This window comes from Oncorhynchus gorbuscha, linkage group LG17 (genome assembly GCF_021184085.1).
Source record: "Oncorhynchus gorbuscha isolate QuinsamMale2020 ecotype Even-year linkage group LG17, OgorEven_v1.0, whole genome shotgun sequence".
Taxonomy (NCBI): Eukaryota; Metazoa; Chordata; class Actinopteri; order Salmoniformes; family Salmonidae; genus Oncorhynchus; species Oncorhynchus gorbuscha.
Window position 1 is genome coordinate 50,468,629 of NC_060189.1, and position 22,773 is coordinate 50,491,401.

The 22,773-nt window shown below is 42.3% G+C and overlaps 1 protein-coding gene and 1 pseudogene across 1 annotated transcript in view; both read left to right on the forward strand.

The window, feature by feature from the left end:
- The window catches only part of LOC124001478 (PDZ and LIM domain protein 3-like), a 32,859-nt gene that overhangs the window by 7,328 nt on the left and 2,758 nt on the right, over positions 1-22,773 (forward strand). Inside the window, exons 3-6 of the mRNA XM_046308282.1 lie at positions 5,537-5,688; positions 6,695-6,779; positions 6,959-7,146; positions 15,538-15,665. Coding sequence (XP_046164238.1) covers positions 5,537-5,688; positions 6,695-6,779; positions 6,959-7,146; positions 15,538-15,665 — 553 coding nt within the window. The remainder of the gene's footprint in view (positions 1-5,536; positions 5,689-6,694; positions 6,780-6,958; positions 7,147-15,537; positions 15,666-22,773) is intronic.
- On the forward strand, positions 18,156-19,176 carry LOC124001479 (annotated as a pseudogene).

Below are 22,773 nucleotides of genomic sequence, written 5' to 3' on the forward strand. Positions count from 1 at the left end.
CAAAGCAGCTGAATGAACGCAGGCTGCTGGGAATGGGTTAATAGCTGGCGACCAAAGTGCAGTCTCCTGGGTAGGCATCTAGCTGGAGTTATTCAGAGAATGCCCTTCATTTTGCTCAAGTTAAGACATTCAACTGTAGGTGTGTGAGAGAGATCATCATCATGTGTTTGTGTTAACATTGTGTGTGTGCTTGTATGTGTGTCTGTCTGTCTCTGTGTGTGAGTGTGTGTGTATATTTTGTAGTTCTGTATTTTAACTTTGGCAAGGGTGTGTGTGTGTAACCATAGGAGTATAATCATAATCCCTGTCGTGTGTCTAAGTTTAGGCCTGGCACCAGGGCCGGGAGCTAAAATAGTTACCGGTGAGATCTGTGAATCATCGGTCCCTGATGGCCACTACACACCTGTTGTGTGAGCAGAGAACCCGCAAGCTGATGAAGGGGAGGGAGGCTGGCGAGAGGGAGGGGTCAAAACTGGGGTCTCGACCATGATGTCAGACAAGTAGGTAGCTGGTGCCCCTAACCACAGATCTAGGGTCAGATTACCCCATCTCCAAGCCTAACCTTAACCATCAGGGGGATGAAGTACAATCTGACTCCGTTCGTTGTTTTTCAATCTTTCTCCTCGATTGATTTAAATCCCCTCATGTACCCTGGACCCTGTCCGTTTGTGCCTTTTGTATGTTCACGTATCCCTTCACAATCCACCCACGAGACAATCTCTCATCACTTTACTCCTTAACCTCTCACACAGCAGTCGTTGATCGAAAGCTTCTTAAACCCTCTCTACGTGGTCTTTACTAGCTGTCGTTCGAGGGGCTGTTCACTTGCAATGAGATTTAGCCACTGGCACATTCCTCTCGCTCGCAGAGCTTGAAACCTCGACCTTGTCTCGGGGATGTCTTCCCAGGCTGTTTAAAAAAAAATACATTTAAACATCCCCTTCTTCGGTTGATTTTTGTTTCCAAGTAAAAGCGTAAACGAAACATTATTAATTGACGTCCATTGCCCGGGTTCCAGTAAACGAGGGAATCCAGGACGGATGACGAGTGACGTTTAAATTAGCTGCCGCCGTGCATGTTTGGCTGGGACTGGAAGCGGAGTAGGGAAGAAACTAGGGGTTGTGTTCAGTGGTGTGTGTTTTGTGTGTGTACCGCATAGCAAAATGAAAATGAGGGCTTCTTATTGGACAAGTTATGGTCGTAGCTCCCCGTTTTCAAACCATTGCTTTCTCCCTCCCGAACACAACCCAGGGGTCCATCCATGCAGGAAACTTTTGGAACCGCTCCCTATTCGCCTCCTTGCCCTCCTTTTGGCCCTAACCCTTCAATGTCTGCAGATCTGAAGAGTCTGGATGGGTTCCAGTGTAATGGAAGACCTTTCCACCATATTGATTTCACCTTACAGATCTGCAAACGTAAAAAATAAATTTAAAAAAAGGCCAAATGACGGGTTTCGGAGCGATTTGGGACTGACTGTCAGAATGGATAGGAGAGTAGTAAAAATGATGCACGCCACAGGGAGATGCAGATGGTTGTCAAGGAAAATGCCAAAGTTTGAATCGTGTAAATCACTCATGCTCCCTCCGCATCCCGTGACTCTCTCCTCCTGGGTTATTTATAGGCCCGTGATCCAAGCTTCAATGTAACGTCTCCCCTGTGAGAACTACAAGTTGCGCCTGAAACGCAATATGGTTCTCTTCCACCAGAGAGGAAAACCCCATCAGAGAGAGAGAGAGCGAATGAGAGAATGAAATATTTCAAGCGGGAAGAGACAGAGGGAGACACACACACACACACACACACACACACACACACACACACACACACACACACACACACACACACACACACACACACACACACACACACACACACACACACACACACACACACACAGAGAAAGAGAGCATTTGAAGTAAATGGACGAAAAATAGGGAGTATTTTAAAGTTAAAACCCTGGCTACTTTTGAGGTTTTAACTTCAATTGCTCTCTCTCTTTCTCTCTCTATATTTTTACTATTCTCTCCCGTATGTTACTCGTTACCACTTATAAAACCCAATCATTTCGACCCGGCTCGTGTCCGTGTTCTGTCTGTAAACTGTCAGTTGGCAGGACGAAACGCGTGTTTACTTCATCCACACAGAGAGATGGGGGAAATAAACAGTTTGCACGAGCTCAAATACCAGCGAGGGCAAATGACTTTATACGCAGAGAGAGAGAGGTTTACCTCCTGACTTCATACACAGAGGTTTCAACCATGTACTCTGGAGGCCGGGACACTGTCAAGTAGACGGCTACTAAAACAAACCGCAAACTCCCAGCAAATGTATATTTCAACTTTTGCAACAAAATCGACTTTTGAGTTTGGAGTTTTAGCATGAACATAAATAGCATATAGTTGTGGGTTGTTGTGCACAAAATCCAGCAACCCTATCAACACATTTGGGTCGTCCAAAAATGTTGCCATAATTTCATGAACAACCTTCTCCCAAATCTATATGCAACGTTGTGGCAACGAGATGTTAGGAGGAAATAGAATCATGCAAATCTATGCTTTTATTAGAGGTTCTATAGACCAGAAGTGCTGAAAGGGAGTCTGCGTCACTAGAAGTGGGCCTACAGTTAACCTAATGGATCAATTAGGCCCAAAGAGGTTTGTTCAACTACAATCAGTCAGATAGATGAGGTGGCACTAATATAGAGCGGGCCGACCTAACTACAGGCGGATGATGAGGTGGCACTGATACAGAGCGGGCCAACCTAACTACAGGCGGATGATGAGGTGGCACTGATACAGAGCGGGCCAACCTAATTACAGGTGGATGATGTGGCACTGATACAGAGCGGGCCAACCTAATTACAGGTGGATGATGTGGCACTGATACAGAGCGGGCCAACCTAATTACAGGCGGATGATGAGGTGGCATTGATACAGAGCGGGCCAACCTAATTACAGGCGGATGATGAGGTGGCACTGATACAGAGCGGGCCAACCTAATTATAGGCGGATGATGAGGTGGCGTTGATACAGAGCGGGCCAACCTAATTACAGGCGGATGATGAGGTAGCATTGATACAGAGCGGGCCAACCTAACTACAGGCGGATGATGAGGTGGCACTGATACAGAGCGGGCCAACCTAATTACAGGTGGATGATGAGGTGGCACTGATATAGAGCGGGCCAACCTAACTACAGGCGGATGATGAGGTGGCACTGATACAGAGCGGGCCAACCTAATTACAGGCGGATGATGAGGTGGCACTGATATAGAGCGGGCCAACCTAACTACAGGCGGATGATGAGGTGGCACTGATACAGAGCGGGCCAACCTAATTACAGGCTGATGATGAGGTGGCACTGATACAGAGCGGGCCAACCTAATTACAGGCGGATGATGAGGTGGCACTGATACAGAGCGGGCCAACCTAATTACAGGCGGATGATGAGGTGGTGTTGATACAGAGCGGGCCAACCTAATTACAGGCGGATGATGAGGTGGCACTGATACAGAGCGGGCCAACCTAACTACAGGCGGATGAGGCGGATGATGAGGTACAGGCATTGATACAGAGCGGGCCAACCTAATTACAGGCGGATGATGAGGCCAACCTAATTATAGGCGGATGATGAGGTGGCGCTGATACAGAGCGGGCCAACCTAATTACAGGCGGATGATGAGGTGGCGTTGATATAGAGCGGGCCAACCTAACTACAGGCGGATGATGAGGTGGCACTGATACAGAGCGGGCCAACCTAATTACAGGCGGATGATGAGGTGGCACTGATATAGAGCGGGCCAACCTAACTACAGGCGGATGATGAGGTGGCACTGATACAGAGCGGGCCAACCTAATTACAGGCGGATGATGAGGTGGCACTGATACAGAGCGGGCCAACCTAACTACAGGCGGATGATGAGGTGGCACTGATACAGAGCGGGCCAACCTAATTACAGGCTGATGATGAGGTGGCACTGATACAGAGCAGGCCAACCTAATTACAGGCGGATGATGAGGTGGCACTGATACAGAGCGGGCCAACCTAATTACAGGCGGATGATGAGGTGACGTTGATACAGAGCGGGCCAACCTAACTACAGGCTGATGATGAGGTGACGTTGATACAGAGCGGGCCAACCTAATTACAGGCGGATGATGAGGTGACGTTGATACAGAGCGGGCCAACCTAATTACAGGCGGATGATGAGGTGGCACTGATATAGAGCGGGCCAACCTAACTACAGGCGGATGATGAGGTGGCACTGATATAGAGCAGGCTACATTGTGTTCATTCATTATATATACATAGGACAGTACATGCCATTTGATTATGATGAAAGACAGAGATGGGGAAGTGATCGAGGGTGGGGACAGGGGAGGAAGGGATTGAGATGGAGATTGCATGCTTGTGTGGTGAGGTAAGACGGATTATTCCCATGTTGTTTGTGTGACTACGGATCCACACAAATATGGCACACATTTCTGCCTGGCTAATAGTAGATTATTAACAAACTTACTGATCTCTCTTCTCTCTGTCTCTGTCTCTCTCCCTCTCCTCTCTCTGTCTCCGTCTCTCTCTCTCCGCCTCGCTCTGAATAATCGGGTTTTATAAGTCGTACTGAGTTATATATGGGAGAGAATCGTAAAAAATATACCTTGGCAGCAGCCGGGGTTCTCACTTCAAGTTCTCTCTCTCTCTTTCCATCTCCCTCTCTCTCAGTTCAGTTCACTTTCTAAGTATGAAAAGTGAAGACGTTTGCTTACTTCACCAAAGTAACCGAAGACGACACTAATAACGGCAACCATTATTAGAATCATTTGTGACAATTTAATTAATAATGATCCATCTCTGTCACCCCTCTCGTTCTCTCAATTCAATTCAATTCAAGGGCTTTATTGGCATGGGAAACATGTATTAACATTGCCAAAGCAAGTGAGGTAGACAACATACAAAGTGAATATATAAGGTGAAAAACAACAAAAATGAACAGTAAACATTACACATACAGAAGTTTCAAAACAGTAAAGACATTACAAATGTCATATTATTTATATATATTATTTTATATATATATATATATACACACAATGTACAAATAGTTAAAGGACACAAGATAAAATAAATAAGCATAAATATGGGTTGTATTTACAATGGTGTTTGTTCTTCACTGGTTGCCCTTTTCTCGTGGCAACAGGTCACAAATCTTGCTGCTGTGATGGCACACTGTGGAATTTCACCCAGTAGATATGGGAGTTTTTCAAAATTGGATTTGTTTTCAAATTCTTTGTTGATCTGGGGGAAATATGTATCTCTAATATGGTCATACATTGGGCAGGAGGTTAGGAAGTGCAGCTCAGTTTCCACCTCATTTTGTAGGCAGTGAGCACATAGCCTGTCTTCTCTTGAGAGCCATGTCTGCCTACGGCGGCCTTTCTCAATAGCAAGGCTATGCTCACTGAGTCTGTACATAGTCAAAGCTTTCCTTAATTTTGGGTCAGTCACAGTGGTCAGGTATTCTCTCTCTCTCTGGGCAGATCACTCCGGGCAGTAAGGCGGCGGTGGCCAACCTGTGTCCTGGTGATGTCATCCTGGCCATCGAGGGCATCCCGGCGGAGGACATGATGCACTGTGAGGCACAGAACAAGATCAAAGATGCCATCTACCAGCTCATTCTCACCGTCCAGAGGTCAGGGGTCACACTGTGGGACACTCACATACCGATACAGACACGCGTACACACTCACCTGATACTTACACACACACTGGAGACATACACGCACACACACGCACGCACATTAACATACGCACACACACACACACTGACATGCACACATTGCTGCCCACCCCACATAGTCCTCTCACGTAAACACACACACTGACATGCACACACTTACACGCACAAACTAATACACACACACACCTCACATAAACGCACACACACACACTAATACTCACGTGCGCACACAGTAATACTCTCACAAACACACATACCCAAATACACACACGCCTCTCACATAAAAGCACACACCATACAATAGAGATGTATACAAACATCAGTGACACAAGTGACTACCAATGGGTGTATCCTATGATAATATAATAATAATATATGCTATTTAGCAGACGCTTTTATCCAAAGCGACTTACAGTCATGTGTGCATACATTCTATGTATGGGTGGTCCCGGGGATCGAACCCACTACCCTGGCGTTACAAGCGCCATGCTCTACCAACTGAGCTACAGAAGGACACACATAGCTAGTCAAACACACATTCATGTTTGACTATCTACAGAACTTACTGTACTTGATGGATCCCAAGATCGCTTTAATACCACATAGAACGTTCCATCTTATGTAGAATATTCCAGAGCTGGAAAAAGACTATTTCATACCAAAGAACGCCAAGAAATGAGCTACACACACCCACTCTCTAATACAGACACACTTATACATGTCCACGCACATACTCGCACAAATTCTCTTTCATACACACACACACACACTCTTTTATACTGTTCACACACCAAAGGAAGTGTATGAAGTTGGGTTTGATTTATGAGTGCTCAGTGTACTGTGGCCCAGCTGCCATGTAAACCAATGTTTGGTCTGTGGTCATAATCGTTTCACCTGCGGTCGAGGGAGTTGACAGTATATATACTCTGTTTAATCATGACCTGATTCTTGTTCCCAGACCAGAAACCAGGCTATGGTCGCCTCAAGTCACGGAAGACGGGAAAGCCAACCCGTTCAAAATCAACTTGGAGGCTGAGCAGCAGGTGAGCGATACCATGACTATCTAATAGGGGGGGGGGGGTACTGTGTGTATTTGTTGTTTTTGTGACTACACCTGTTGGTGTTTGTGTGCGTCAGAGAACATCACAAAAGGCCTCCTTGTCTTTTTCTTTCTCTCTCTCTCGCTCTCGCTCTCGCTCTCGCTCTCTCGCACTCCATTCAGGAGTTCAAACCCATTGGTACGGGTCACAACCGCAAGGCCCAGCCCTTTATAGCTGCAGCTAACATCGACGACCATCGTCAGGTGGTGAGCACAGCCTACAACACCCCCATAGGCCTCTACTCCTCAGGCAACATCCAGGACGCCATGCATGGACAGATGAGGGGCCTGGTCCAGGACAAGCCAGAGGGGTGAGTTGGCTGGCTGGGTTGGTGAGATGGTCGGTGGGTTGATGGGTGGTTGGGTGTCTGTCTGATTTCGATCTGTCGTCATGGTGACACCAGTATTGCTGTATTAGCTTCCACTGTCGTCTTCTCTGATAGTTTCTGTCCTAAAACACGTTAAATGTTATGACAAGGTACTTTAAATATATACAGTGTATTGGGGGATTATTCAGACCCCTTGACTTTTTGAGATTGATGCTACAAGCTTGACACACCTGTACCTGGGGAGTTTATGTGTGTGTGTGTGTGTGTGTGTGTGTGTGTGTGTGTGTGTGTGTGTGTGTGTGTGTGTGTGTGTGTGTGTGTGTGTGTGTGTGTGTGTGTGTGTGTGTGTGTGTGTGTGTGTGTGTGTGTGTGTGTGTGTGTGTGTGTGTGTGTGTGTGTGTGTGTGTGTGTGTAAAAAAAAATATATATATATATTACACTTTATTGAGACAGTATAGAGAGTCTTGTATCCTCGTTTTTCAGTTCCCAGGAAGTCATGTGGATCTCATTAGCCTAGCTAGCAGATATATGGGGTGTCACCGCGGTGCATGTATTACCCAAGCACACAGGAATGACTTTTTCCCTGGCTTGAGCAGGAGCTGTTTCTGATAGACAGACATAAATCATGCTAGCCGAGGTTCACATCAGCCTACAGTGTACAGTTCAGTACAGCGGCTCTTCACTGTTCATATTTTGATCAAGTGTTTCAGTAGAAACCTTTGAGTACTTGTAATAGTGAGGTCCTGTGACCACAAACTGGTTGAATCAACGTTGTATCTACCCATATGTATCGAGAATGATCCACACTTGGAGATAAATACATGACAACTACTAGAAATAATAAAACAATATGAAACATCTAAGAAGCCAGGCCTGGTATTTATAGCGTTTTTTTGAAAAGGCTTTTGATAAGGAAAGGCTGTATTTTATTTATAAATGGATTTTTTCAATGTATAGCAACCACAGGTGTAAAATACATTTAAATTTAAATGTAAATGTAAAATGGTAAATAGCGGTTTTGAATTGTCAAGAGGAGTTAAACAAGGGTGTCCGCTTTCACTATATCTATTCGTTATGGTCATCGAAATGTTAGCTATTAAAATCAGATCAAATAACATTAGAGGATTAGAAATCCAAGGCTTAAAAACGAAGGTGTCCATGTATGCCGATGACTCAAGTTTTATATTAAGTCCGCAAGCTTGATCCCTGCAATGTTACATTGAAGATCTCGATAACCATTCTGGACTAAAACCTAATTACGATAAGTGTACAATTTTACGTATTGGATCTTTAAATAAATACAACTTTTACACGACCCTGCAGTTTACCTATAAAATGGTCTGACAGTCAAGTAGACATACTTGGTTTTCATATCACAAAATATAGAAATGAAATCTCCACGATGAATTTCAATAGAGAACTGCAACCATGGAGAGGGAAAGTCCTGTCTATTTATGGAACAAATGCACTGATTAACTCCTTAGTCTTATCTCAGTTTACTAGTTTACTTATAGTGCTGCCTACTCCTGATGATTCGTTTTTTCAAAACATATAATATTTAGCTTTATCTGGGATGCTAAACCAGACAAGATAAAGCGTGCCGATCTTTAAAATGAGTATGAACATGCAGGGCTGAGATGATTAAATATAAAAGCACTAAACCTCTCTCTAAAAGCTTTACTTATCCAAAAGTATAACTTTAACCCGAAATGGTTCTCAAGTATATTACTAAGAAAAGCTCATCCATTGTTTAAAAATGAAATTTTTGCCTTTGTGCAGATTGCCTTGTCTCATTTTCGATTAATTGAAGAAGAGAAAAAATCCCCCAAACAAGCATTGCAAAGCTGGCTACAATTTAAATTTCATCCCTCTGAAAAGATAGAACAAAAATATTATGGCTGAACTCAGATGTACTGGTTGATTAAATACCAGTATTTATGGAAAAAAATGTTTGAAAAGGGGATTTTGTTTTTAAATGATATTGTAAATTGGAATGGTAGAGTTATCATAATTATATGGGAAGGTCTGCTCAATCCAAGATTACAACCAAATGATTACAGCATTACCCCCAAAATGGAGGAGGCAGGTGGCAGCGGGAGGAGGTAGGGAACTGGTCTGTCTTCCCAATATAAAGGATCAAAACTGGCAGAGGAATAAAAACAGCATAAATAGGAAAGTTACCAGTTTCATTTGAAGACCAGGATGTTGATAGCTGAGCCATACAGATTGGAAAAAAGTTGGAAGATATTTTTGATGTATGGATTCTATGGTATGAGTTGATATATAATACGAAGCTAGATACAAGACTTTGTGCTTTTCAGCTAACATTATTGTACCGAATTCTTGCTACCAACAAAATGTTGAATATTTGGGACATACAATCATCGTAGCTCTGCAGATTTTGTTGTGAGGATACAGAATCAATAGACCATTTGTTTTGGTATTGTTTTTGCGTGTTTCTGGTCTCAGGCTCAGGAATGGCTGAAAGTGTGTAACATTGATTTTTTTTAATCCCTAGAAATGGTATTGTTGGGAGACCGGGTCAGTCAATTACTGATATACTAATATCTCAGTAACAGTATTTATCTTCAACTCACAATCTGTGGATTCTATTCGAATAGATAGATTTCAAATTGTATGTTAAATATCACAGCATAGTTGAAAGATATAATGGTGTGTAGAAATCCGAAGAGGGTGGCGAGCAGAGATACGTGGGATAAGCTGAGGGTTGGGATGTGGAATTGGAGACCAGTAGGAGTGGAGTTGCTGGGTGGGGGATATAATGACCGTCAAATATAAAAGTCAAACAATAAAGTCCAAACAAAACAAAAAGTCAGTTTGAGTGACCCAGAGGGGCAGTGTTCTTACAGCTAATGCATGTTTGCCTGAGGCTGATGACACTCTCATTCAAATACACACACGTGCACATACACAGACACAGGTAAATAGTGCCATATATGTACTTGTTGTCCATGATGTCTTCTGTTTTTTGTGTTGTTTTTTTCCGCACGAACATTGGTGGGGGTAATAATTACATTTTTCTTGAGGGGGGTGTGTCTCGGATGGTTGAGGGGCAGCTCTTGGGGAACTGGGGGGGGTATCTTGGAGGGCTGGTGGACTTGCGATTGGGAGCTTGGCCGGTGGCTGATAGGTCGCTGGTTCTGGTCCCCGTTTTTGACCTTGTGGGAAATCTGTCAACGTGCCCTTGAGCAGGGCGTTTGCGCTGGTTCCTTCTGTGGGTCGCTCTGGATGGGAGTCTGTTAGATGACTGAATGAGGAGGAGATGTTGAGCTGATTCACTGCAAGTATATTGAATATAAAACATACAATGTAAAAAATATAAAACATACAATGTAAAAAATATATTTATACACCGTATTTCAGTGGAGGCTGGTGACTTGGAAAATTGAGGAGGACGGGGGACCTCCAGTATAGGCACGGAACACACAGAGACCACAAAGTGTGTTTAAAAAATCATCAGAGACTAATTATTTTAACCTACAGACATTTATAGTACAATATTATGAGGGATGAGAAGGCTACTTACAGTGTTGGAAAGGGGACCACAGCAGTGATTGAATGAGGGTATGAACCATGAGTTGAGGTGTTCAGAGGCTTGACCAGTGCAGGAGGACACGATATTACTGAGAAGACAAAAAAAAAAAACAACACAAGACACTACACAGTTAGACAAAAGAGCTAAAAATGAGTTAGCCCAAGCAAGGAGTAAGATCTTTGATGTGTTAATTGATCGTGTATGTGATTGACTCTACATACTGTAATGAGAGGAAGTTGATAGGGGTACTCAGTGTTTGGAAGGGAAACGTTCAATGTGCCAGTGGATGAACGGGCACATGAGACATCATGTAACCCAAGAAACGTTCCTGAATAAAGCCCTGATCATCCACATACCTGACGATAACTGACAGCTTCAAGCAGAATGGTGGCACCATAGAGCAGTGGAGCAATTTTTACCCCATTGGGCCTGGAGTTTTTCCTTATATGTTAACATAACTAGGAAAACTCTGGACCTTATAAGGTATGGCAATTAATAATCAGTTGTATGGGCTATGATGGGAGCAGTTTTTCTTAATCAAGTCACATGGTTTTAAAAATAAAACTCTGTATTTAGACTAGATTAGGAGGGGGATTTCCTCTACCCAGACACAGACGACAACTGATAGACTATATAAATCACGGGGCTGAGCTTTATGCATGTTTGCATCATGCAGGCCTATGCAACTGTAGGCCTTATAAAAATAAAATAAATGACTCACATCTGCCATTATGTTGATTGATTCATTCCAGTGAATAATTGTGGATTCAAAACATATAGGCAACCTAGTCAGACCAATTTTGAATATAACCAACATGTTGTCACTTTCACAATTTCTCCTGACACACAAATGGACTATAAATACATAACGCTACCAATTAGTTTACCTTGACCAGATGGACAGGGCTCATAGACTGTATGCAGCTGCTCTAATTAGTAGCCTGCAGTTGATCAGACAGAACAAGTATTGTTTTCAACCCATACAGCAGATACCATACAGCATGTCAGGTTTCTAATGTTTAGGCGTAGCCTGGGATGCAGAGACATTTATGTCAGAGTTTTTGCTAGTGTCTGTCCGGAGTGATTATGTGTTATCATCTTTGCTAAAAAAAAAAATACCGGATGAAAGTGCAACGCCTACTTGAGCGCACGAGAAGAAACGTGCTACGCCAACCTTTCTCTTTTAATCTAACTTTTAATGGATGATGCAATGGAAGCTATCAAATCATTCGGAGTTGTTTTCCAAATCTCAGAAAAGATGTTCAGCATGTAAAGAACCTTAAGGTGCATTTACAGGCAGATTGATAATAGGCTCCCTGTTAACCAGCTTTACATTTGATGCCAGTTGGTATTGAACGCTCTCACATTTTCATCCTTCTCCATGAAACTGATCTCAGGCAGAGGTCGACCCTCGCTTTTAATTCGCACCTTTTCCGTGTACCCCAGAGAATGAAAGGGGTTCTTCAACAAAAAGTCCAACATTTTCGGCAGCGTTGGCCCTTCTACCATTCTGGCGGAGAAAACTGCACACTCGCGCTGGTAGCTAGCTAGCAAGGCAAATTTAAATACATTGCACTAACTGGACACAACAATAAAGTTCAATGTATAAAACAATGTATAATATACCTCCTCCATCTCCTGCATTTTGAAAAAACTGAATTGGATAATGTCCCAAAAATGCTCAACTATCACTCTTCACTCTTCACTCTTAATCTCTATCCAACAATGTCACCAAGCTTCTCAACACATAGAACCCCCATAATGCTCTGTGGCACAATCCCAATACAACAAACTAGGTTCATTGTCTGATCCTACATCTATGATCGGATGGACACGATGTCAGTTCATACTGCAAAAGCTTTGATTGGTTGGAGGACATCCTCCAGAAGTGGTCATACTTACCATGTATGTCTATGGAAGGGAGTGAGGCCTACGAGCCTCCTATATCTTGTATTGAAGTTAATGTAGCCAGAGGAGGATGGACGCTATCTTTCCTCCGGCTACACCATGGTGCAAGCACAGACAGTGCTGTTGAAGTTACTGTAGACCTTCATCGCAAAACAGTATATTTTAACCAATTATTTGGTGATATATGAATATAATTTGTTTCGTTTAATCTTTTTTTAATGTTATACTATTTTTATATTTACGACATTTTACTGAGGAGGATGGTCCTCCCCTTCCTCCTGAGGAGCCTCCACTTATTTATTTATTCATATATATATATATATATATATTGATTGATTGATTGATTGATAGCTTCCATTGCATCATCCATTAAAAATAATATATATATACTACCTACTTCTCTATATTTTCTGGTTAGAGCCAGATTGCGCTGTTCTGTGAAAGGAGTAATACACAGCGTTGTACGAGATCTTCAATTTCTTGGCAATTTCTCACATGGAATAGCCTTCATTCCTCAGAACAAGAAAAGACTGACGAGTTTCAGAAGAAAGTTCTTAGGTTCTGGCCATTTTGAGCTTGTAATCGAACCCACAAATGCTGATGCTCCAGATACTCAACTCGTCTAAAGAAGGCCAGTTTTATTGTTTCTTTAATCAGTGTTTTCAGCTGTGCAAACAAAATTCTAATGATCAATTAGCCTTTTAAAATGCTAAACTTGGATTGGCTAACACAACGTGCCATTGAAACACAGTAGTGATTAGTGATGGTTGCTGATAATGGGCCTTTTAGCCAAATACATTTAAACTCAGTTTTTCACAATTCATGACATTTAATCCTAGTAAAAATTCCCTGTCTTAGGTCAGTTAGGATCATCACTTTATTTTAAGATTGTGAAATGTCAGAATAATAGTTGTGAGAAAGATTTATTTCAGCTTTTATTTCTTTCATCACATTCCCAGTTGGTCAGAAGTTTACATACACTCAATTAGTATTTGGTAGTAGCATTGCCTTTTAAATTGCTTTACTTGGGTCAAACATTTTGGGTAGCCTTCCAACAATAAGTTGGATGAATTTTGGCCCATTCCTCCTGACAGCCTCCTTGCCCGCACACGCTTGATCAGTTCTGCCCACAAATGTTCTATAGTATTGAGGTCCGGGCTATGTGATGGCCACTCCAATATCTTGACTTTCTTGTCCTTGTGCCATTTTCCACAACTTTCTAAGTATGCTTGGGGTCATTGTCCATTTGGAAGAACCATTTGCAACCAATCCTTAAAGGCACAGTCAACTTAGTGTATGTAAACTTCTGACCCACTGGAATTGTGATACAGTGAATTATATGTGAAGAAATCTGTCTGTAAACAATTGTTGGAAAAATTACTTGTCATGCACAAAGCAGATGTCCTAACCGACTTGCCAAAACTATAGTTTGTTAACAGGAAATCTGTGGAGTGGTTGAAAAACAAGTTTTAATGACTCCAACCTAAGTGTATGTGAACTTCCGACTTCAACTGTATGTAGATGTTCCATTAAAAAATCAGCCGTTTCCAGCTACAATAGTCATTTGCAACATTAACAATGTCTCCACTGTATTCTGATCAATTTGATGTCATTTTAATGGACAAAATATGTGCTTTTCTTTCAAGAACAAGGACATTTCTACATGACCCCACACTTTTGAATGGTAGTGCATATAGAAAAGAATGGTCCCACCACCCAAAGGACATCCAGCCAACTTGACACAACTGTGGGAAGCATTGGAGTCAACATGGGCCAGCATCCCTGTGTAACGCTTTCGACACCTTATAGAGTCCATGCCTGATGAATTGAGGCTGTTCTGAGGGCAAAAAGGGGGTGCAACTCAATATAAGGAAGGTGTTCCTAATGTCTGGTACACTCAGTGTATATATACATATATAGCGAATTCAATCCATGTGTCTTATTATTGGCCTGTAGATCTCTTTCAGCAAATTCTGGTTCGATGACTTGGTGTTCTGACTATGGGTGGTGGCTATAAAAAGAGCTGTGTATACGAAAGGTGTCTGCACCCTCATGCTTCTTCACCCCATGTCATCTCTAACCTCCTCTCTCCATTCTCTCCGTTCTCCTCCCATCCATTCTTCCTCTCTTCACTTCCTTTTATGGACGTCTGCTGATGCCTGTGTTATGTGTGTCTCTGTCAGACCTGAGTTCAAATACTATTTGAAATCTTTCAAGTATGTTGAGCGCAAATACTTCTAGCCTGCCTGGAGTACCACATGGGTGGGGTTTGCCATTGTGGGACTATTTTATTGGTCCATTAAACCAGGAAAGCTCAATAAAGCACTAAAAACAGTATTTTGAAATTATTTCAAATAGTATTTGACCCCAGGTCTGTTCTCTGTAATGTCTGGTGGGCCTCCTTTTGACCTGATGCAGCCTATGATAACCAAAAGCCTCAGGGCCCTGGAGTGAGAGTGCCCCAGCTGGCAGGCATCATTTCCCCCTATGACTTGCAGCCCGTCACTAAACCTGGAGCTGGGGAGTTCTGGACCCCCAGGCCTCAATACGACTCTGATGTTAAATCTGATATGGAGGATAGTGTTGTTATGACTACACTGGTGTCTGCTGGGGCAGTGCTTTCCATGGTAGCCGCAGATCTCGGCTGGAACAGGTGCAGCCGACGTCGACTTAAAGCAGCCCCTGGCACATCTCTGATTCAGAGGGGTTTGGGTTAAATATGAAAGACACTTCAGTTGAACGCATCCAGTTGTACAACTGACTAGGTATCCCCCTTTCCCATTTCTTTCTCCATCTCCACAAAATGTGAGATATTTTTGTGTGTGTTTGTGTGTGCTGCATCTGTTAATGCTCACCTCTGTGTGTGTATATTTTTGCTCATCTGTGTGTGTGTGTTTCCCTCTCTGCAGTAGCAAGACGCTGACCTCCATCGAGGAGTCTGATGTGTACCGCATGCTCCTGAAAGACCAGGAGGAGCCCCAGGAGCCCCGGCAATCAGGTTCCTTCAAGGCCCTGCAGGATTTTGTCGACAGCGACGGTCAGTTCTGCACTAAGTAACTTCCCTTTCATTATGATATGGGTGGGAAATGATATCATCATTCAGTGTGGATTCCAGGCTATAATGCTGCAGTCCCGCACTCAAGAAGAGCTTCACGGTTGCATATAATAATGTATTCTTTCTCAATGAGACACATCAAGGACAAACCTGTTGGTGTTCAAGTCGTCGTCAGTGTGGGTGAGCTCTCTACCGCTCACTCACTTCAAGACCTATAGTTTAATTAACACCTCTAGCTATCAACATCGCATATATTTTGACCCCAAAAACTATTGGAAAGAGCCACAATCAAAATGAAGATATCACTTGAAATCAGTATTTTGTTGGGCATTCATTTTATAAGACAAAGTACAGGGAGATAATTCAGAATTTACATTGTTCTGATCTTGAAAAGTGCGTACACAAGGAGTGAACTCTATATACAAATGAATTAGTAGTGAACAGATTACATGTCTAGGCTTTGGTTCAGCAGGCTAACACTGTCACTTTGGGTGGTACTGATGTGCTAGATAAGGCCTATGAACAAAAATGTGGCATATAAAGAAGCTGATTTAAATAGCATGATCATTACACAGATGCACCTTGTGCTGGGGACAATAAAAGGCCACTCTAAAATGTGCAGTTTTGTCATACAACACAATGCCACAGATGTCTCAAGTTTTGAGGTAGAGTGCAATTGGCATGCCGACTTGTCCACCAGAGCTGTTGCCAGAGAATTGAATGTTCATTTCTCTACCATAAGCCCCCTCAAGTTGTTTTGGAGAATTTGGCAGAATGTCCAATCGGCCTCACAACCGCAGACCACATGTACGGCGTTATGTGGGCGAGCGGTTTGCTGATGGTGATGGCGGGGTTATGGAATGGGCAGGCATAAACTATGGACAACGAGCACATTTGCATTTTATTGATGGCAATTTGAATGCACAAATACTGTGACAAGATTCTGAAGCCCATTGTGAGGCTCATTTTTTGTAAGGAGTCTGACCAACAGATGCAAATCTATATTCCCAGTCATGTGAAATCTATAGATTAGGTCCTAATTTATTTATTTAAATTGACTGATTTCCTCATATGAACTGTAACTCAATCAAATCAATGAAATTGTTGTATGTTGCGTTTATATGTTTGTTCAGTATATATTATATACCCAGTCGGATGCTTTGTCACAAAAAAAAAATCTTTAGGCAGGAATTCTCAGTCCTCAGATTTGCTTACGCAAAACTTATTTGTCCAGTCGGACCTGTGACAGACTAGTGTTGTCTATTTTTACTTCCTCTTTAGTGTCTGATTTTGTCAACTATGCGTGTGGATTTCCAACTCTAAACCAATCTTCAGTGGTAAGCAATGTTTTATTTTCTCTCTCAAACCTAATTTTTAACCACACAAACTCACATTGTGATCCGTTTTAAAGTCCACCATTGTAAAAGACCAATGTAAACATAGACTTGAATGTTGAATTGAGTTGCTTGAGGCAACCTGCTCTGAACAACCTATAGTGTTTTAAGATACGGTAATGACTTACATCAACGATACCGATTTACATGGCACTGACTGACAAGTCGACAGCTTCTTATTCATGACTGTGGTTGTGTGTGCTTGTACTGTAACAAATCAAATAACCTGTATGGACAGCTGCAAGGCTATCCCTGAACTTATCTGTGAATGAAATGTAATGTGTATCTATGGTATGAAATAAAGATTTAACATAATTTAGGTTATCAATCATAATTTAAAAACAATTCTTCCTTTTTACAGGGCAAAAATGTCATCCAAAAACAAGAACAGCAGCTTCCAACAAAACTTTGATCGCTGCTCTAGTGCTTTTGAGCTCAGTGATATTATGTGTAATTTACTTGGAACCACCATCTATTGTCTGTCCATCCAGATTAGCAGAATCTCCATCCTTGGAACTGAAAATAGTTCTCTATTTAAAAAAAAAAAACAACAACAACAACTGAAAAGCCTTGGTGTGGCTCTGGCCAATTGGTGTGGACCCTGTTCAACATCAATAGCTGCGTCCTGACAGACGACAGATCCCTTTACGACGAAGCGGACGCTGTCATTTTCTTTCACAAAAGCATCAGACTGACTTGCCCTGGTCTCCTCGTCCAGGTTTTCATAAATGGATCTGGTATCACATGAAATTACCAACAAAAACAAAAAACATCAGGTCTGGAAAACCTCTTCAACCTAACAGGCTGACTACACCATTCGCATGCGTGTCGCGTTCCAAAATCAATTTAGAAGTCAATATTATTCAGTTATTGCACCCCACACTGCTCACGCACGCCAATGTGCGTCTGCGTTGCCAAGGGCTAGCATAGAAGTCAGTTCTATTTCTGACGCAGATCAACTGCCATTCCTGCCTCTCCCATCTCCTCATTGGTTTGTAGAAGCAGGTACCCACGTGCCATCTCCTTATTGGTTATACCCACGTGGGTGACTGAAAGACAAAATAGGTCGGTGGTGGTAATGCACCTAATTTCTGAAAGTTGCCAATCGCAATATAAAGTCAAGAGAAGAAAAAGCCTGAAAGGAGGAGAGATGACTAGAAACGATTCGGTTGACCGTTTTATATGTGGATTAATTAATACGTTCAGTTTGTTTTGATATTTTAACCTGGGTGTCGTGATCGTGTTTGGTGTGGGGGGGGGGACAAAATACATTTATGCACGATGGCGCACGCGCGCAGCCGGTTTGGGTTCCGGGTAGTGCGAAAAAATGAATTAACAACCATGAAGACTGAGACAGATTTGGTGCTGCCCAAGAAAGATAAATTAGCCTGCTGGATTGTGAGCAGTAATAACCTTTACACAGGGATGTCAGTCAGAGAAAAATATTATCAGGAGCAGTAACCCATTTCGGCACTGCTTTTTCGGGCCGTCGTTTGAAAAGCACAGAGTATTACTCGACCATCGCCAGCTGCAAGTTCTACCTCTCGTCCGAGAATTCGATCTACAGAGACTACATCACGGGAAAGGTGAATGGACCACTCGTGGCAGGAACTGTACCAATAGTATTGGGCCCATCTAGACAGAACTACGAAGACTTTCTTCCTGTGGATTCCTTTATTCATATCATTGACTTCCCGGATGCAAAGGCACTGGCGGACTTCCTCCTCCATTTGGACAAGAACGTTGATGCGTACATGAGTTACTTCATGTGGAGGCGGTACCTCAAGGCCACGCCCCACCTGGTGAAACGCTATGAAGAGTTCATTCAAAACTATCTGTTGTGCCTGTGAACACATGGCAAAAGATAAGAGATGTTGTATTGTCCGTGAGCTCTACAATAAGTTTTTTGGTTGAGACATTTTCCATTAGCTCTTGATTTGAACACAGAGGAGGAGGATGGTGGGCTGAGATATAGGAGGTCGGGCTCATCGTAATTTCCAGAATGGAATGAGCCCGTTTTATCCACCCACCAGCCACCACTGGAATATATGTATAGTTTAATGTGGTTTTAATCTAGTTTTATATAATGCACATTTGGAGACTGAAACACACTAACACTAAACAAGACATTAGTTGCACTATAACGGTGATAATGTACATCAGTCCCAACACATTTGGAGACAGTTTATTCAGCCTCATTTACCGCCTTTAAAAAATTTTTAACTGGCGCAGGCTGTCCACTAGCGACCCACCTCGACAACATCCGGTGAAATTGCAGAGCGCCAAATTCAAAATACAGAAATAGTCATAATAAACACAAGTGTTATACATCTGTTTAAAGATTAACTTCTTGTTAATCCAGACGCTTTGTCAGATTTCAAAAAGGCTTTACGGCGAAAACATACCATGAGATTATTTGAGGACAGTGCCTCGCTTACAAAAGCATACAAACATTTTACAACTAAGTAAAGGAATTACAAAAGTCAGAAATAGCGATAAAATGAATCACTTACCTTTGAAGATCTTCATATGGTTGCAGTCACAAGAGTCCCAGCTACACAATAACAGGACTACCTGACATGATGACTCCTTGCTGTCCCCGGTCCACCTGACTGTGCTGCTGCTCTAGTTTCAACTGTTCTGCCTTGTTATTATTCGACCATGCTGGTCATTTATGAACATTTGAACATCTTGGCCATGTTCTGTTATAATCTCCACCCGGCACAGCCAGAAGAGGACTGGCCACCCCACATAGCCTGGTTCCTCTCTAGGTTTCTTCCTAGGTTTTGGCCTTTCTAGGGAGTTTTTCCTGGCCAACGTGCTTCTACACCTGCATTGCTTGCTGTTTGGGGTTTTAGGCTGGGTTTCTGTACAGCACTTTGAGATATCAGCTGATGTACGAAGGGCTATATAAATAAATTTGATTTGAAAAAATAAATAAATTTGATTTTGATTTGTTTTGTTCGATAAAGTCCCTCTTTAAATCCCAAAAAACTCTTTTGTTGGAGCGTTTTGTTCAGTAATCCACTGGCTCAAAGGCTTTCAAAACATGCAGACGAATACATCCTAATAGTACCGGTAATGTCTAAAGACTGTTTACATCTAGTGGAAGCCATAGGAACTGCAATCTGAGTCCTAACCCATTAGATACTCTATAGTCATTCAATTGAAAACTACCCACATCAAAAAAATCCCACTTCCTGGATGGATTTTCCTCAGAGTTTCTATCCAAATCTACCAATTATATGCATATCCTAGCTTCTGGGCCTGAGTAACAGGCAGTTTACTTTGGGCACGCTTCTCATCCAGACATGGAAATACTGAATAGGTTATGGAAGTTTAAATCAGCTATTGAAACAATAGCTGCTCCTGTTTTATAGTGCTGGAAAATGTTTACATCTACAAAGATTTTAAATTCAGACTTTTCAGGGGGTGCTGCAGAACGCTCAGCACCTCTACCTCACGTGGCTATGGATGTAGCATCTGCAGATTGCCCCTTTTTAAGAATTCTCACATGTGAATCAGTACTGAATAAAACTGTGGACTTTTCTCTATCTGCATCTAATTTCTTACTTGTCACTCATATGACTACAGCAGAATAGCTCAATGTCAGAACAGCCATGTAAATATAGTTCATAAATGGTTTCATCTTTTTCACTTTTTAGGCAATTTTTTCCCCTATAGGCCAAAATAGCAGCATGTATTAGTTACACATTAGTCAAACACAGTGTGTTTCTGAGAAGAGATTCTACAAAGACATTACACAATAACTGAATCTGTTGTAATTGCCAGTGGTGATTTTAGCATGTAAATCTTGGTGGAGCAAACAAAATTAAATGTGGGCTGCATGCCAGCAAAGCCACTACACAACACTAAACAAGACATTAGTTGCACTATAACGGTGACAAACGGTGCCCCCAAACTGTTAGGGCCTACATACAGTACATCAGTCCCAACACCTTACCACCGCTACACCTGGCTATCACTGGAGCCTTGTCTGGCAGCGAAACAGTTTATTCAGCCTCATTTACCGCCTTTAAAAAAACAGCTGATATGGTTGACTTGCTTAAACAAATGTGGTTTCTAATTGAGATGTACAAACTATGACATACGGGGACGACAAGCGGATAAGAGGCCATTTGTAGTTTTGATTAAGACATTAATGAGCGAACGACGGAGGACGTAGTCAATATAACTATTTGTTCAGCACTTTTGAAATGTACAGCGACAGAATTCAGAACATGGGCCGTTCTTAGTGTTCTCCCTGTACACCAAGTCAGAACCATAGGATAAATAAAAGGGGCATATAAACAGACAATGAAAACTCTTACAATATTCAATGATTACATTTCTCTAAAACAGGTTATAGGCTACAGGTTATGTGCACCACCAAGTGAGAACAGTAGGCGAAATTAAGTGGAAAATAGACCAAATTACTGACCAAATTATTCGGGTGAGGAACATTGAACGCTGTTTGGGTCTTTGCGTGTCAAAAAAGATACACGTCATAACACTATTTGGCATGTTAAATAAGCTTTTAATTTGACACATCAAATAACACAATTCTAGGGGCGGCAAGTAGCCTAGTGGCTAGAGCATTGGCCAGTAACCAAAAGGTTACTGGATTGAATCCCAGCGCTGACGATGTAAAAATCTGTTGTTCTGCCCCTGAGCAAGGCAGTTAACCCACTCTGTTCCCTGGGCTCTGAAGACTTGGATGTCGATTATGGCAGCCCCCTGCATCTCTCTGATTCAGAGGGGTTGGGTTAAATGCAGAAGACACATTTCAGTTGAATGCATTCAGTTGTACAACTGACTAGGTATCGCCCTTTCCCTATTATAGAATGTTGTGTGTGCTGTACAAAAAAAGTTTGAAAAACACACCGGCCACGAACGATGTGTTTACAATACCGCGTTGGTGAAAATGGACCAAATTATTAGGGCGAGGCACATGGGCTGCTAACAACTTACTTAGTATTACATTTTTAGCTACAGTATAAATATCTCTCTGGCATATTACATCATTTATGCAGCAGCATACAATACATTTTTGGACTCACCATCTGAAGGTGGCGCGGCGCAGTGGTCTTGTAAGGGCAAATTTTGTCACCAAAGTCTGGCATTCTCATTTATGGTGGGAACTCTGGGGGGGGGGGGTAATATAGCAGGCTAGTGGTTGCTTTGCAATGCTCGCAGTTAGCCACTGAATCCTTACAATCCTTGTTGAATTTGCGATTTCCAACTTGTTGTGTAATCTTTATGTCCAATGGCCGATGAGCACCAATAGGTTTAATCTAATTTCTCTTCATTTTTTCTCTTCATATGACAAGGATTTAAAATGATTTGTCAGTAGATTGCCGACTTGATTCATGATGATGACTGCTAGCTAACTTTGAAACTAAAATGTTGACATGATCAGTCCAATCAAAGCTACTGTAGATGTAATTTATCTGTGGCCAATGACCTTGAGCCTTCTTGGAAGGGTACTTGTAATATAACTCTATGGCAGGACCCAAAGGGTTGACATTTTGGATGTCTATGCTTACTAAGGACTTAAACTTGGTGATGACGTAGTGTCCCCATGAGTGACAGAACACTGAGCCAATCACGGCACAATGCTCCTATTTTCTGCTGGCTCGCACCACCACCGCAGAAAGCACTGAGCTAGGCTGAAACATCTGCATTTTGGAGCTGCC